Raw genomic sequence first — 17299 nt, 5'->3', positions numbered from 1 at the left:
AGCTGCTCCACTCTCGCTCCAATCGCCATCTCCGTCATTCCCCGCAGCTTCGTAAATACACGCAGGCCGCTTCTTCTTCTTCAGCTGCCCCAAAGCGAGCGCCGGCAGCGCCGTCGACGTCGCGGTGGAGCAGAGAAGAGAGCAAAGAGGACAGCGAAATGAAGAGCCGAGGCAGCAAACCGCATTTCATTCTCAAAAGTCGGCGGGCGAAGGTGGCGCGCTGCGAAAAATCAAACGGCAAAACGGCAAAAACGGGCCGCCTATCGTGCAAACTTGTTTAAAGTGCCATAAAAAAGCCACAAAAAAGGGGAAAAATATAAAAGAAGCAGACGCGACTGGCGCCGGTGCCCCAAATCATAAATTTTCCGGCGAGTGTGCAACTTTTTTCTGTCCACTGATTAAGAAAAAAAATAAGTAATACAACTTAAAGTGCAAGTGCAGTGCAAAAAACGCCCCGAATTAAGCGTAAGTGTCGCCATTCGAATGGCGTCTAAAATAGTGCATAATAGTGCAAATGTTTTCCGCAAACAACGCTGGAAAATGTCTTGGAAAAATCAATTTTTTACTCCACTCTGCGCAAGTACACACACACAAATACACGCAGACTAGCAGAAGGGCAGACGGTGGGCCTGCTGGGCCACCCACCCTGGCAAAAAACTCTGTCTGCACACAGTGAACTTGCACTGCGACAAAATATTAACCACTTCTTCAGGAGTAATAGGAAAAATCTTGAAAGACTTTAGGTTTGCTTTGAGAAGTACTTAAAACTCCGTCGGTTCATACAGAATTTTTAAAAGTGCTTTGAAAAAAATGTAGGATGTTTTATAAAAATATCTTTTGCCTTAAGTAATTTTTTAATCATTAAAAAATATTTAATTAACTGAAATTACTTTACTTTCTTTCTTTTCAAAAAGTAAAGTATACCCTAATTTTTCCATGTGTACAAAAAAGTCAACAAGAGACCTCCGAACCCATTCCCATTCACATTCCCTTCACCATTGTTGTTCCTGCTGTTCTCCGTCTGCTTGCACTTTTGTGTTTTTGCATTGATTTTCTACATCGTTTCTTTTTACTTGCGAATGTCGCCGTTTTGCCAAATGCAGCTGTAGAACGAAGATGAATCCCGAATCGCTGGGACGGCATTCGCATTTTTTTGCGAGGATGGGAATGGAAATGGGGATGGGGGACATGGACAAATGCACACGCAGCACGCAAAAAGTTAATCAGGCCCCGAAGAGCAAGAACAAATATGAGAGAACCAAACCAAACGCACCAACATCGAGAAAGGGGAAAATTTACCTCGATGACATTTGCATCCACTACCTGATATTTATTAATAAACACCCTTTTTGGTGTTGCAGAATTGTTAATTAACACTTATTTTTAGTGTTTAGAAGAATCTAAAGGCAGTTGTTTCAGTTTATTAGGTTCTTTTTAAAAAAAACTGGACTATGTTTTTAGGGGACTGAAATATTTAAAAATGTGTACTTATCAGAGACCTATTTTAAAAAGACTACGAAAATGTGTGCTTTCAAATTGATAAAATTTGTGAAAAAAATAATTTTTTTTTAGAAATACCAGTAAGCATTTGAAAATAAAATTGTCAAAAGCGAATTATTTATTGGAACATTTTATTCCGGGTTAAATTAGACAATTTTAGAATTTTTTTATGCTGCTGTTGCAATGCCCCACCAAGTGTAGGGAATCAAGCAGTATTTGCAATTAACTGGCGCCGTCGGCTATCGTGCGAGAGCAGCCGGCGGGTCCCTCCACCTCCTCCTTCTTCCCGCCCGCGGTCCACCCCACTCCACGGAGCACTTGAGACAGCGCCAGTAGAACCTGTTTTGGCGCGTCAGAGACTCCGCTCTCTTTCTTCTCGGGCTCTCTTCTGCGCATGTGTTGCAAAGCGGAGAAAGGAGAAGAAAACAGCAACAGAAAAGTTAAGAGGGCAGATATAGCGTCCCGAAGAAATTATATTTTATTTTCGCTTTTTCTCGAATTGTATTGAAATCCTTAATGGAAAACTTGGCGTTGATCTCTTCCGTCGAAGTCGTCGCATCCTGCATAGGTGCTTCCGGCGACTGATATTGAAACGGTCGTTGAAGGTCCTCAGTGGGTTCTTATCCTCGTTAATCTCCCATTGAATACTCATCATTTGGACCAGAGTTGCCATCTCGTTGACACGCAAATCGTAATCCTCTTTCGACTCTTCTGGAACATCCGAATTTTCTTCTGGTGAATCCTTCTGCTCGTCCATCGATGTTGTCTTGTTGTTTTGAGAATTATTGAAATCCTTTTGCGGCTCTGTTAGAAAATCCAGGTCAATTTTTTGACACTCATCCTTTGGTGATTCCGCAAAGCGAAGGTCGTAAGCCCACCAATGGCAATTTTTGATGTCGAATGGTTTCTTGTTAACGCAAACGTAACTAGTCAAGAAGACTGAGAAATATAATATCAATCTTAAACAGGCCATAAAAAAACAAAAGTGAACATAGAAATCCGCTATATCCATATTGAACTCTAGAAATTCTATCACAGCTTTAGGGGATAAACTTAGTCTTTTTTATCAAGAGATGAAAAGTAGTTTAGCACAAGAATAAAGCCGACGAAATTCACACAGAGCCAAAATGCAATGTAGATGCACAGATGTAGTTCACTCATGACGATCTAGTCGGAATGAAAAATTTTCTTGGACAACTCTATTACATCGAATTGACAAGTAACTTCTAGCCTACGAGTTTGACAGCTCCTTTGGCATAGGTTTGACAATTACAAAGCTACGTTTTGCAAAACTATATCTTAAAATATCGATATTTATTTTAAATTACTATTTTTACTTTAAGGATTTAATAACGGTTTTAAACAACACTTTTTGGCATTGTAATTAATAGAAAACTTTATCAATTTCAAACAAAAGAATGCTAGATTAAAAAAGATAATACTCGCTTTTGCTTTTCTTCTCCTTTCATAAATAAGAAATTTGTGAATTGGAAACGCCATAAAATAATTGACGTAGATTGCGGGCGGAGATTTCATAATCGCGTGATAAGTGTATCCTGGCCTGTCTGATAAAATGCTTATCTTGCTTTAAATTTCATGCCCCGTCACCCACAATTAACCCAAATGTCGCCAATGCAAATTCGTTACCAGCTGGGTATAAACACATTTATTATATAGCGAACGTTTGTATATAAGACATACTTTCATACACGTACCCTATAATTGGAGAGGAGAGTGGAGCGTATTAAGTTCAGCCAGGCACATAATTAATGACGGTGAAAATGTTCTAATCAGTATTCAAGGGGAAGGAAGGAAAGCTTTAAAAATTCGCAATAAATTCCATGGTATAAAAGCTTTGAAAATAAATATTCCTAGCTTTCATAATTATATTATATAATTTTTTTTTCTGCCTGATATAAGTACTCCCCAGTCGGTATCCTCTTCATTGCACTCGATCCCCAGCTGAAATGATTTTGCGTATTCTGGCGGCGCCTGGTTCCAAATGGGTTCCAAAGTGCAACACAGTTCCCCCGAGACTTGGAGTGGGTGGGTGCTCGTAGAACCCCATAGTATACCCCCTCCCCCGATCTAGACTTCGATTGACAGACGCTTCACGATCGGTTGTGTTCGGCTTTTGGGGTTTGGTGGAACGGCGAGAGAGTATTTGGGTCTGGCCATTATCGCCGGCAGTTGATAAAGTCGCTGAGCTCGCGAATTGTCATCGCCTATTGATACGCAAACCGAATGCGAGAGTAGTACTTATGGAAGGGGCAAAGAGAGAGTACGCCAGACTATTGATAATTCCTGCGTAGATGCTAAATAAGAAATAAATCGGTATTTATAAACCTCTATGTTTTTCAACTCTTTCAGGTTTTACAAAATGCCGTAACAGTTGGGGCCATCAAAAGTCATCCAGGGAATATCATATTGAAGGTGGCCTATCAAAGGATTTTTAGACAATATGAATTGGGTTATCTATAGCTGGCCTTGGCTTCTTCTGCTTCTGGCGAATCTGATCTCACCGGCTAGAGCATGTGAGTACTTTCAAGTCTTAGTTGTTATCTATGGAATATTTATGAATGGAATTTTTTTTTCTGATTTGATTAGCACCTGTTCCCAGTCGCCAGTCGTACAGCTGTATGAGCTTCCAGGAGAACGACAACTCCTTCCATGATGACGACGGGGATCAGGACTCCAGTGGCGAAGTGCAGGAGCAACAGGTGGAGTCTACTCCGGTGCCCAGCGAGCCTCATAGACGCACCTGCTCCGATGGCTACACCTTCTGCTTTACCCTCTGGAATCAGACTCCGAATGGCACTAGGATTGTCAAGCAGGGTGAGTTTGGAAATTTACTCACTCTATAAGAAAATATTTATTTTGACTAGTAAATTGTTTTATCAGTATAATGAAAGTAAATTAAAAATAATGACTAGTAAATTGTTTTATCAGTATAATGAAAGAAAAATCAATATCAAATATTAATATTAATTAATGAAACATGCATTTTCGATATTAGGTTTTTATGTTTTCCATTTCTTCTAAAGAATTCGCGGTCCTCTTTAGTAAAACCCTTCAAAAACATAAGTGTGATAAATATTTGTTTCTCTGGTTCTGAAGAATTTGCGTATTTATGTTAATGGTGTCATAAGATTACAATACAATATGTAATTGTTATTGATCTAATTCTTTTGTGTATAGTTATAAACTACTAAATCTTCTGTTATACCTTTTTTTTTAGGTTGCTGGAAGGACAACACGGATCGCACATCCATCTGCAGCCAGTCGGAGTGCACCAGTTCGGCGCCCACCTCGAAGACCAGTTCCTTGTATTACTGCTGCTGTTCTGGAGATGTCTGCAATGCCCAGTATGCCGTAGTGGAACCCGCACCCCTGGAACTGGGCTCCAATGAGGGCAGATCAGCGATCACAAACCGGGCCAGTGAAAAACAGCACCAATCCTTTTTGGCCAGCACAATGCTGGGACTTGCCGGTGGACTTACAGCCCTAACGATTGGACTCTTTCTGGCCGTTCAATATTGTCGAACTGCCAAGGAGAAACCGGAACCGGAAGAGTCTCCCTTGGCGCCTTCGGGTCCTGGTTACAGCTCCAATCTCCGAAATGTGGACAATATGAATTTAATTGGCATGCTGGGCAGCGGAAAGTACGGAACTGTGATGAAGGGACTGCTTCATGATCAGGAGGTGGCTGTTAAGATTTATCCCGAGGAGCATCATCAGTACTATGTGAACGAAAGGAATATCTACGCACTGCCCTTGATGGAATGTCCTGCACTGTTGAGCTATTTTGGTAATAAACTATTGTTAAAATCAGATTTTATATAGGGCCTTTGGGAAATACTTTGAAAATAATATAATAATTTTAATATCTTTGAAAATTACGTTCGAAAACCTTAAAAAAATATGAAATTATTTTATGAATTCCTCAGAAAACAATTTATTTGATTGCCATTTTTTGATTTGCATACTTCCATTGCTAAAGTATTTTAACTAAACTTGAACTTAATTGATGTTATGAGACCTAGAGATACTTTTTAGAAGTTTCAAAAAAGCAATTAAACATTTTTTAACAATTTTAAAAACCTAATTAATAATTTTTAACATTTTAAAGAATTATTACCATTTCCTATTCTTTCTTTTACCCTTAAATAATCCAATATTTTCCCCATTTAAAGGCTACGATGAACGCTGTACGATGGATGGACGTATGGAGTACCAGCTGGTTCTCTCCCTGGCTCCACTGGGATGCCTCCAGGATTGGTTGATAGCCAACACGCTGACCTTCAGCGAATGCTGTGGAATGCTGCGATCCATCACGCGTGGAATCTCCCATCTGCACACGGAACTCCGGCTGGGGGATCAGCACAAACCCTGTGTGGCCCATCGGGATATCAACACACGAAACGTATTGGTCCAGGCGGATCTCAGCTGTTGCATTGCGGATTTCGGTTTCGCCCTGAAGGTCTTTGGCTCCAAGTATGAATACAAAGGAGAAATTGCCATGGCGGAGACGAAGAGCATCAATGAAGTGGGCACCCTGCGCTACATGGCCCCCGAATTACTGGAGGGAGCTGTCAATCTGCGAGATTGCGAAACGTCCCTCAAACAAATGGATGTTTATGCTTTGGGCCTGGTGCTCTGGGAGGTGTCCACTCGCTGCTCGGATTTCTATGCCCCGGCACAGGCCACCCCGCCCTATAAAGCTCCCTATGAACAGGAAGTGGGCTCCCATCCCAGTTTCGATCAAATGCAATCGCTGGTGGTGCGGCACAAGGCGCGTCCTCTGTTTCCCACCGGCTGGGGTGGTGGTGCTGCCGCAAAAGTGGTGCGGGATACTTGCGAGGATTGCTGGGACCATGATGCGGATGCCAGGTTGACCTCCTTGTGTGCCGAGGAACGCATGCAGGAGATGGCCACCTTGAGACCGAGAGCTCAGGCTCAACCAGCTAGTCCTCTACTTAATACGAATAATCTGGTGGCCACCGTAAACGTGGAGCAGGTACGAAAATTATTTCTATAATTTTTCCGAATTTTTTTAATATATTTTATAATTTTCCAGGGTCTGAATGTCATAACCACAACGACTACATCGGCTGCAGTGCATCACCAGATGAGCTCCGATGCCGCAGGACTCATCCAGCCACCGCCCAATCAACAGCTACCCCCGGCTGCCTTGGAGCGGGAAAAGAATCACCTGAGCTATCCGCATCAGCAGCTGCAACCGTATCAGGGCAGGAATCCCTGCCAGGAACGCAATCTGGCGCCCCAGCAAATGCGAACTCCTCCGGTTCTCGTGGAGCGCAGCAAGAAGCACAGTTTCCAGACGCAACCGCAGGAGAACTCACTTTCCTGCCTGGAGCACGACGTCAGTGTGGAGGAGCTGATAGCCAACCATCATCATCATCATCATCACAGCCAGCAGCAGCAGAAGAATACAATCGTGAGCTTGGTGCCCAATAGTAATCCAAATTTGGGTCAGGGATTTCCCAAGCAGCAGAACACCGATCAAAAGCTAAGGGGATGGCATGGTGTTCGGGCTCTGATCCACAAGAAACTCTTCAGGAAGGAACATGCCGAGGAACTGAGTCGCCAGCTGCAGTTGGGCGAGGAGAAATCCAATCTGGTGACTGCCCTGCGGCGACCCAACAATCTGGACTTGAGTCCTCGCCTGGATAAACCTCCACCGGTTCAGCTGAGGAGTGCCGAGCAGAGGACAGGAACTCCGGCTCACATAGTGCCGAGATCGCTGTCCAGCAGTCTGATTAAACACATCAATGGCGGGAGCACCACCAATAACAACTCCATCCAGAGTCATGGCAGCGAACTGCAGACCCTCACTCGTTCCGCTCCAAAGCGAAGACCCGGTCACCTGCGCACCAACTCCCTGATGGTCACCACCTCCTCGTCGGACCATCAGGGACCTCCCACGGAGCAGCAGATGCGACGCCAGCACAGCCTGGAGGTATTCCGCGAGGTCTTCAGCGGTCGGGGGAGCAGCGAACGTCTGAGGGATCCCAGCGAAAGGGTCAAGACCCCGGGAGATGTACCGCCATCGGTGAGGAAAGCCCGGGCCAGCAAGACGCTGAGTTTGTACGACGATCGGATGATGGACTCTTCGCTGCTCAACATCCTCTAGCATGAGGAGGTTCTGCTGCTGGAACTATAAACTAAGCGCGGGCAGCAGGACATCAATGTTAATCCCAACCCATATATCATCCTTCATCGAACACATATTCAACGATAGCCATAGAGCAGAAGACTCGAATCGCTTCCTGGAAAAGTCTTCTCAAAAGAAAAGGAAACCATTTTCTAACCCAAATTCTGGTCGATTTCAAATCTAAGGAATTCAATTTGAAATCTTAAGAATTCTGCGGATCAGAAAACCCGAAAAACACAATTATTTTTCGATCTTAGCCGAACATAGAAGTTCAAAGATAGTATATGTGTATATCTAAATGTATTTTTTCACCAATCATCCTAGCGTGTAGTGCGGCAAACAACCAAAGTCCTTATAGGTTAGATCAGACTAGAATCGTACCGAGTATCAGTATATAGCAGTATATAGCCCCATACACACATACATATATATTTTTGACTTGAACTTGGACAAGAGCGATAAACAGGTAGTAGTCTATATATAGTTTGTATATGTACGGTTTTCACTCGAGTTGAGCTTAAGGCAAGAAGGGAGTAAAGGAAGTAAAGGAAGATCGGGGATAGGTCGGACCACTTTTATAGAGCCATATATAGTAACGAACTGCATTACGAGTATATCTTTAACTAAGCATTGTACTGGAATATTTAGTCATAAATAATTACACATTAAAGCCCCCGACTAGGGTTGTCATCATACTGAAAACATGTATACAAAAAACGAAAAAACAAAAAGGAGCACAAAATACTCGAAAGATAATATCTGGTTAACAAATTATATATTCTTCTGCGGAAGCAATGACAACCCTGTACCCATTTGTTCGAGTATTCGGCAACTCTATCTAGTATAACCCCTTTGGATGAATTTTGCGATGAATGCCCTTTTGTCGTTCTCTTTAGTATTTAGACCAAAACACCCGCAGCCTTTCAATCACATTAAATGCAAGTCTAGTTATATATAATTTACACTAATTATAATTATAAACTAATTTAAAGTATAATTAATAAACGAATTATTTAAAAGTGATACAAGTCTGTTGTCTCTCAGTCTCTCCTCTTTTGGGGATTTTTGTCCAGAATTTATTCCCTTCGCAATCGCAACTCGATCAAAACGGGAGCATCAGGTTTATTTATCAGCAGGGTCTTGACATCCAGCTCTCCATCGGATCCGCTCCAAATCAATTCGTATTCACGCAGCAGCTGAAAATGCAAATCAAGTCGAGGCAAAAGAATAAACAATTTGGCGTTATTTTCGAGACCGCAAAGTGCTGATCTGTTTCCTTTAGCTCACCCTCAAAAGTAAAATGTGCATATTCTGCTCGGCCAGACGACGAGCGATGCAGGCCCGCATTCCATGGCCGAAGGGCAGTACCAGGTAGGGATTGAGGGCACTACGATGCTGGAGCCACCGATCTGGCTGGAAGCTCAGGGGATCCTGAAAGTGCTGTTCCAGGCGACAGGCCACCATGTTCTGGGTCACTACGGTAGTCTGGGAAGAAGATTATAAGTAATATTTTAATACAATAAAGTATTTGTTTTAATAAGTATCAATTTAATTCTATAATATATATTTAATTTGTTAATATTTTTATATAATAGGGAATCAAATGCCAGTTTGGAAAATATTTGTTCTTTTTGTTCTGAAGAATTCGCGGTCTCATTTTGTTGTAGGAATCATGCGTTGGGACTCCATTACTAAATCAAATTGATTAATATTTAATATTTAACATCCAAAACTCACCCCTTTTGGCACAAAGTAACCACTGAAAATCGCATCCTGGTTAAGAATTCTACCCACACCCACAGCAATGGGATTTAGGCGCAGTGATTCCTTGAGAACAGCCCTTGTATAGGTGATATCGGTTCTCAGGGCATCCATAGATAGTTGATCCTTGGGATTTGGAAGCACTCTTTTGGCCTCCTCATAGAGTCGCTGCTGGACCTCCGGATTTCGGGCCACATGATAGAGCAGGAATGCTGAGGCATACGAGGTGGTATCGATGCCAGCTAAAAGCAAATCTGCAGCAGTGCCCACCACATCACTGCGATCAAGTTCGGGATTTTTCAGATAAGCTGAGATCAGTGAGGATCCAACTGAACCGTTTATTATGTTCTCTTCCAGAAGTTCCAGGGCCACACTCTCCATGTAGGATTGGGCCAGGCTTAGTTTTCGATAGGAAGGCGTCTCAAGGAAGCGCCACAGCTGGAGACCCTGATCCGTGGGCAGGATGCAGCTATTGGTGGTCTCCGCTGCATCCATCAGGCGGGTGGAGCGGGACTTAGGATCCTGTTCCTTGGGGGAAAAGGACTGCAGCCGGGCTCCAAAGGTAAGCAGGCAGGTTACTATGGAAATATAAATTGTTATTAGAATTTAATAAAAATGTATTTTTATTATACATTTTTAATGCCTATATTTGTCAGGACTTTACCATCGAATCCTGAAGTAGGTCCCAAGTCGTTTTAATAAATAAACCGTTACCAAAAAACAATGCATGTTTTCTTTTCGACTTATAAAGCGAACCTGACTTCATGATAGACCTATCTAAAGTATTTATAAAATAAACCTGGTTCCAAAAATTCAAATGAAATGAAACTATTACTAGAGTCCTGAAATCTATTAATACATTGATCGTCATCAAATTGCTTAAACATGTTTGCACCTAACCTAGCATTACCATAGACCTACAACGGTATTTTCGAGATAAGCCTGGTTCAAGAAATTCAAATGAACGGGAAATTGCTACATTCAAGATTTGAAATTCAAATAGATGGAATATTTAATTTATTTTTAGAGCTGATCTGTACTCACATTCCAAATTCAGTCTGGTGAGTTTGGGCAGCATATCAATGGCATCTCCCTTGCGCGACTCTTGCAGAAATCTGAGGAACTCCTTGGTCACTCCATCCACCTGGCAGACGAAGTTCCTCACACTCTTCGGGGCACTCAGCTCTTTTTGCAGCTGGGCACGTAAGCGCCACCACTCAGGACCATTGGTAGGCAGTAGACCAGTGGTCTTGTAGACTTCCGGCCGATTTTTACGATATTGGGCCAAGGCCAAATGACTCCTTCGCTGCGGGCAATCCCTTTCGTTCAACAGAGAAGCGATATCCCGGGGATCATAAAGCCAAACGATATCCTGTCCGGGAACTATAGTTTCCCTCACGATTGCGCCATATTTCTCATACTTATCCTGACCGGCCTGGTGCAACTTTAGCCAGGAATAGGATCCGATTCCTGGCAGATAGTTGTAGAGATTACCCATCCCGAAAGGACCTCTTGGTCCCGGAATCGCTTGATAGGGCTTGGCAAAGGTGCACTGCCTCGAAGTGCAGCTAATCTTCAATAGTTTAGTCAGCATTTTTTCTCGGTACTTGGTTCTCCGTTCTTTTCGCGGCAAATTCTCGAAATGCACTGAAGGTTACTTGGGTTTGGGAGTTTTATTGCTGCTGGCTCAGCATTCTGGCAAAAGACATAAAAACGCAGGCGGGACTGGAGGTTTTGTGCCTACCTGTGGTGAATCTACCTACGATTTACCTGAGGTGGTAAATCTCTTAACTAGTACTTGGTTTGGATTTAAGAGAGTCAAGATGAGAGAACTTATGTGGATAATTAATTTCCCGAGTCTACTTTTGGGATGCACACTTTATTTATCTGTTTAAAATTATTTATTTAAAAATTTAAAAAATCAACAGACTTCTATAACAAATATTCAACGCATTAAAAATGTATAGAAGTAGAAAATTAACAAATTAAAAAATGTTATTAATCTGTAAATGTAAGCAATCTTTATAAAGTCTCGCAATTTATGAACATTTTTATTAAATTTAATTTAATCATCAACGTTGAAATGAAAAAACCAATAAAATTAAGTTTTACTTTACAAATTTCTTAACTGATTATTCGATTGGCATTTTAATGAATTATTTTACAAATATGGTAATCAACAAAACATTTCATATTATTTGAACATGGTTTATGTAGGTTAATTACCCAAAAATGGGATTTGGCTAAATAAATGTGCGAATGTTCGGGAGATCGTTACATTTATTTATTGGCAGTCTTTCTTTGGTGTATAATATAAGTAGTATATGAAATTATTTATTTCTCTTTCTTCTCTTCCAGCGACTTTTCTTCCACGCTGAGTAGCTGCTTCTCCCCATCGAGCAACTCTTCATTTAAATCTTCAATTAATTCAATAGTCTCGTCTTTTAGTGTTATATTCAATGGTTCCGAAATTTTGAGAGTCTTTTTAACCTTCTTGCGTTTTTTGGGTACTTCAGACTCGGTCTCCAATTCTTCATTGGAATCCCGACGAGCTTTGGATCCTCCGGTGACTAGGACTATGATCAAACGACCCACACTTACGACGCCAGCCAGGAGGATTAGAATAGGCACCATCAGCACATCCAAAGAATGGGAAACAAAGAAACTTTGGGCTATAGCTTCGGTTTGTGCGAAATCCTTGAAGAAACGTGGCTCGGCTATCAGTTGTTCCGCATGCCAAACGGCCAATTCTAGCGGGGATTTCGGACGGGTTCGGAACTTCAACTGAGCCTGGTAAAGGGCGCTAGTAAAGTGCTCGTCATCTAGAATTCGTTTTAGAGCAGCAGTCAGGGAGTTCTGATTGAACTCCTTGGCCTGAATCACCACACCCAAGTTGCGTTCCATTGCTCGCTGGGCATTCTAAAAATAAAAAAAAAAATAAAAAAAAATTAATAAATAAATTAATAAAAAACAAGAGAGAACGCTATAGTCGGGTGCCCCGACTATCAGATACCCGTTACTCAGCTAAAGGGAGTGCGAAGGAGATGGAGAAAAACTTTGATCCGCCGTAACTTTTTAACGAATGGTCCGATTTAAAAAATTTTTTTCCACATTTCGATAGGTATTGATAAACACAATAAAACTGCATTTTTACTTTTCCAAAATATTGAAATTTTTAAAATCGTTTATAAGCGATTGTGGGCGTTAGAGGGGGCGTGGCACCCTTTTGAAACAAACTTGCGCTGCGTAGGAACTCCTAGAATCTGCATGCAAAATGTCAATCTTCTAGCTTTTATAGTTTCTAGGGTCGGAAACGCTTCCTTCTACCTGTTACATACTTTTGCACGAATCTAATATACCCTTTTACTCTACGAGTAACGGGTATAACAAGAGAGAACGCTATAGTCGGGTGGCCCAATCATCAGATACTCGTTACACAGCTAAAGGGAGTGCGAGAGGGATGAAGATGTACAACTTTGAAGGCGCATAACTTTTTAACGAATGGTCCGATTTGAAAACTTTCTTCTACAGACGGACGGACAGACAGACAGACAGACATGGTTATATCGACTCGGCTAGTTATCCTGATCAAGAATATATATACTTTATGGGGTCGGAAACGCTTTCTTCTCCCTGTTACATACCTTTGCACAAATACAATATACCCTTTCACTCTACGAGTAAGTGGTATAAAAATACGAGATCAGATGCTAAACAAATTATGTACGCCGTACAAATAACGATAATTTTTAAATTTACAATTGAATGCTTTTTTTCACAGCAATTATAAAATCCTAGGCCGTAACTGATATTATTAAAAATTATCACAAAATGTATGCATTTGGAAGGTAAATTTCTTCATAAAACGGAAACTAATCTTACAGCTAAATTCATTAAATCTCAAACTTTTAACAAGTCAACATGTTTAAGTTAGGCATTGCTCTTATTCTGGGTGAGTGTTTCTTTATAAATTAAAAATCATACTTTTATTCTGCTTCTATTTAGTTACTTCAATGTTGGGAACCGAGGGTAGTAAATGTCCAGACATTGCTCCATTGATTTCTCAGCCTTCGTGTGGAATTGCTAAGGAGTGTGTCTACCCTGGGGTAAATGGATATCATATACGAAATGAGGATTGCAGGCGTAAGGAACAAGGAAAATCACGTAGGTAAAATGTTATTTTAAAATACTATTGATGCTCACACATTTCTAAAAATTTTTTAGCTTTCTTGACCATAAAAGGCGGAAAATGTCCGACAGACAAGCCCTATTGTCCCGGCAGTGTTATAATTTCAAATTAATAATACCAATTTTAAAATATTTGGTCTTTTTTGCCCAAAGCTGTATAATTTTTTACGGAAAATTGTGAATTTACCGGTAGCTAAACAATAAAATTTTTGTCGTTTATTGTCTCGTCAGTTTCAAATCTTAAACACCATTATGAAGGTTTTTTTTGTTATCTATATTCTAGGTAAGTTTCTGGGCATTTAATATGAAGTGTAGTAATATTGTTTCGTCTTTTGTTATAGTTATATCATTATCGGAGATTAAATGCTATGATTTTGTTAGTGTTTTTTCGATACGTATTTTTAAACACAATAAAACTGCATTTTTACTTTTTCGAAATCTTTAAACTTTAAAGACAGACAGACGGACAGACGGAAACGCATAAAATATACCCTTTTACTTTACGAGTAACGGGTATAATTAATAAATAAAAAAAATAAATACAGAATTAAATAAATATATTTTTAAAAAAGGAATATTTATAAGTACTCACATTAAATTCCTCCAGCTTAAGGGGAAGCACAACCACGGGCACTCCATTGTGCACGGCCTCCTGGAGACTGAAACTATCACCATGATTCAGAAAACCCTTGACAAAAGGTAAAGCTAGAAATTATAAAGAAAAAATATATATTTCATTTCCTCTAAAATAGGAAAAAACCCTCTTCTCACCCAAAATATCCTGCTGCAGCGACTGATCCACATGGAGGGTTAATAAATTGGGTTTCGCCGGGGGCAATTGTTCGAGCTGCTCCACATTCCATATAAACCCACAGTTGGGATTGTCGAGTATCATCTTTATCACAGCCTGTATTCCCTGACCATTCATGTATTCAATATAGGGCAAATTGATGTACACAATGCCATCGATGAATTTCTGTGTGAACTTTTGTATATATGGGGGCAGAGAATTGACCTCACTTTTGATATGGAGACCACCCACTTCGATGACTCCGGGTGGAAGATTTTGCACATAGTCCAAAGTTGGATGAGTATTGAGTAGCACTAGTTGTAGAGTAGGATAGGCATTTTCCGTAGTCACCAGGCTATTAAGCACAGGACGAATGATAACAAAACGGATTCTGGGGGTTAGGAAAGGGATATAATGAAATTAAATAAATAAAAATTTAATACAAACAATTAATATTTAATACAAAATTATACTAAGCCGCATGATTTAATTTGAAAATATTTTAATCAAGGTGAATCATTTTACATAGGATGCTAGTCATATGAACTTGTTAATATATATGTACCTTTAAAAAAATATTTAGTTTTTAAATCAAAGTTAAATTAAATAAAACGTATTTTTAAAATTAAAACTTATTATTTTCATATTAAAAATGGATCAAAAACGATGTAAAAATTGTGTTCAGTTAAAAATTTAACCTTTAAATATTAAAATATAGTTCCTAATGTAATATTTCTATTACATTAAAATGGCTAAAAACTTAGTGAAAAATATTTAAATTGAATAAAAAATCTTAGGATCTGTAAAACTATTCCAAATTAAATTAAAAACTCACAGTGGCTCTGCAAAGTACAAGATGTGGTTGTGTAGACGGTTCCAAAAGCCCATCTTCTTGGGAACTTGGCTGATATAGTGCGGTGTCCTAGCTGCATTTATGGTGTTTTCCGCTTGGATCAGCGATATAAGATCCGGAGTGAGCTTGCCGGCACTCAGGCCAAGTACAGGTTTCGAGCGCCAAATGGGAACCGCATCCATGAGGCACTCCATGCCGTGGGTGACATCCGTGATTATCAGATCAAAGTCCACCGCCAGTTGGGCAGTCAATTCGGGCATCTTGCTGTTCATGGTGGCCGAACGGAGGACGGATTTGCAGCTGCCCAAGAGGACCTCGTACCAAACCAGCAGCTGCTTGAGGGTCACCATCCGCTGATACTCACCGGTATCCTCGCGCAGGAAGTGCTTCTGCATCACATCGTAATCGTTGGGCAGATGGTAGTACAGCAGACCATCCACCTTCTTCTTTGGCTCCGGATTGGGAGCTGTACTGATCACCAGCAAAGTATGACCATTGGCCACCAGGGCGTCGAAAAGGGGCCTCGACCAGCCAGGATTATTGTGCTTCGCTGTGCTTACCAGGCACAGGATATTGGCCCCTTTTGAGGGACAGAAGATCCCCAAAAGTAGGAGCACCGGTAGTAGAAACAAGGCCTTCATTGCTCTAATTTCCTACCACAACTGAGTCACTTTTTCGGGTTGTTTGGTTGGCTCTCCGCGATAAGATTCGCCGGGTAATGTGTTTGTCGCCGCGCTGATAACGTTTCAATCGGATTTGTTGTCCCCTCTCGATAGCAGTGTGATTATGACGATTCGAAGTCGAACATTGACAACGGACTGAAGCTTTGGGCACCGGCCGCCTTAGATAAGAAAACTTTTGGGAACTGAGGTTTGAGGTTGAGCATTGGTTTATTAATAAATAATAATATTATCTTAATGCCGTAATTATTCTTTTTCTCTATGTAATTCGAATAAATGCCTTCTAGTTTGTTCCATGATATCTGCAAAAACAGGGATACGGTTAGTCAAAAACCTTTTTCAATCACAATGGACTTACCTTTCCATAGTCAGATTCAAGATGCTTCGCTTTAGGACAAGCAGCACAAAAACTAAAATACCAAAATTTGAATGGGCAATATTATTAGTGCTGGAGAATATTTTTAACAATTTTTTAGCATTCTTGACCATGCAAGACAAAAAATGCCCAAGCCTCATTGCCCCGCAGTGATAAAAATAAACGGTTTTTTTGTCCATAACTGTTCAATTCTTTATGGTAAATCATTAATTTTCCGATAAAAAGCTAATTTTCCGATTAGCAAAATCACTTTTGTAGTTAGTTATAATATTATTGGAAATTAGTCTAAGAAATTTGAATCCGTGTAAATTCTTCAAAACTCAAAACTGGAACCATAAATTTTTAAATGTAAAAGATGTTGTGGATAATTTTCCAATGTGTCCAAATTGTATTGTATATTTGTTAAGAGCAATGGTAAAATGTCATACCGTAACTGATCATATTAAAAATAATCAGAAATTGTATGCATTTGGTAGGTCAATTTCACCATAAAACGGAAACTAATCTTACAGCTAAAGTCATTAAATCTCAAACCTTTAACAAGTCAACATGTTGAAGTTCAGCATTGCTTTTATTCTGGGTTAGTTTTTCTTCATGCCATTAAAATCATACTTTTATTGTGCCTCTATTTAGTTGCTTCAATATTAGGTGCCGAGGGTTTTAAATGCAAGGATCCGACTGGGCCGATTCCACCGACTTGGTGGACTTCATGTGGAATTGCTACGGATTGTGTCTACTCTGGGCCACATGCGTATGATGTACGAAGTGAGGATTGCAGACGTCAGGAACAAGGATTACCACGTAAGTAAAATGTTATTTTAAAATACTATTAATCCTCACACTTTTTTAAAAATTGTTTAGCTTTCTTGACCATAAAAATCGGAGAATGTCCGAGAAACAAGCCCCGTTGTTTCGGCAGTCAAAGATTTTAAATTAATAATACAAATTTTAAAATAATCGGTCTTTTTTGCCCAAA

The 17299-nt window shown here is 40.3% G+C and overlaps 4 protein-coding genes across 7 annotated transcripts; 2 read left to right on the top strand and 2 right to left on the bottom strand.

Annotated features, from left to right (window-relative positions):
* Nucleotides 1-177: 177 nt before the first annotated feature.
* Nucleotides 178-8662, top strand: wit (wishful thinking). Of its 2 annotated transcripts, none has more exons than XM_044394640.2 (6): nucleotides 178-465; nucleotides 3871-4034; nucleotides 4108-4335; nucleotides 4739-5308; nucleotides 5694-6517; nucleotides 6578-8662. In XM_044394640.2, the coding sequence occupies exons 2-6, from the start codon at nucleotides 3962-3964 to the stop codon at nucleotides 7652-7654; spliced, it is 2772 nt and encodes a 923-aa protein (XP_044250575.1). In that variant the 5' UTR covers nucleotides 178-465; nucleotides 3871-3961; the 3' UTR covers nucleotides 7655-8662. The 2 variants fall into 2 exon arrangements, with proteins under 2 accessions (XP_044250575.1, XP_070071254.1); XM_070215153.1 differs by lacking the exon at nucleotides 178-465 and adding an exon at nucleotides 3658-3781.
* An 84-nt stretch (nucleotides 8663-8746) lies between these two features.
* On the bottom strand, nucleotides 8747-11157 carry dib (Cytochrome P450 302a1, mitochondrial). Of its 3 annotated transcripts, none has more exons than XM_017154157.3 (4): nucleotides 10481-11157; nucleotides 9413-10014; nucleotides 8963-9160; nucleotides 8747-8871 (listed from the first exon to the last, which is right to left on the bottom strand). In XM_017154157.3, exons 1-4 carry the CDS (start codon nucleotides 11028-11030, stop codon nucleotides 8752-8754), a joined length of 1470 nt encoding a protein of 489 aa, XP_017009646.2. In that variant the 5' UTR covers nucleotides 11031-11157; the 3' UTR covers nucleotides 8747-8751. The 3 variants fall into 3 exon arrangements, with proteins under 3 accessions (XP_017009646.2, XP_070071063.1, XP_070071062.1); XM_070214962.1 differs by lacking the exon at nucleotides 10481-11157 and adding an exon at nucleotides 10101-10209; XM_070214961.1 differs by lacking the exon at nucleotides 10481-11157 and adding an exon at nucleotides 10069-10205.
* A 522-nt stretch (nucleotides 11158-11679) lies between these two features.
* Ugt305A1 (UDP-glycosyltransferase family 305 member A1) lies at nucleotides 11680-16084 on the bottom strand. The gene is made up of 4 exons (XM_044394641.2): nucleotides 15250-16084; nucleotides 14396-14805; nucleotides 14217-14329; nucleotides 11680-12355 (listed from the first exon to the last, which is right to left on the bottom strand). Exons 1-4 carry the CDS (start codon nucleotides 15906-15908, stop codon nucleotides 11771-11773), a joined length of 1767 nt encoding a protein of 588 aa, XP_044250576.1. The 5' UTR covers nucleotides 15909-16084; the 3' UTR covers nucleotides 11680-11770.
* Nucleotides 13248-13869, top strand: LOC108065894 (accessory gland protein Acp63F-like). Its single transcript, XM_017154150.3, has 3 exons — nucleotides 13248-13388; nucleotides 13442-13600; nucleotides 13661-13869. The coding sequence occupies exons 1-3, from the start codon at nucleotides 13358-13360 to the stop codon at nucleotides 13735-13737; spliced, it is 267 nt and encodes an 88-aa protein (XP_017009639.2). The 5' UTR covers nucleotides 13248-13357; the 3' UTR covers nucleotides 13738-13869.
* Nucleotides 16085-17299: the final 1215 nt, after the last annotated feature.

This window comes from Drosophila takahashii, chromosome 3L, assembly GCF_030179915.1.
Source record: "Drosophila takahashii strain IR98-3 E-12201 chromosome 3L, DtakHiC1v2, whole genome shotgun sequence".
NCBI lineage: Eukaryota > Metazoa > Arthropoda > Insecta > Diptera > Drosophilidae > Drosophila > Drosophila takahashii.
This window is presented reverse-complemented; position numbering and strand designations above follow the sequence as displayed.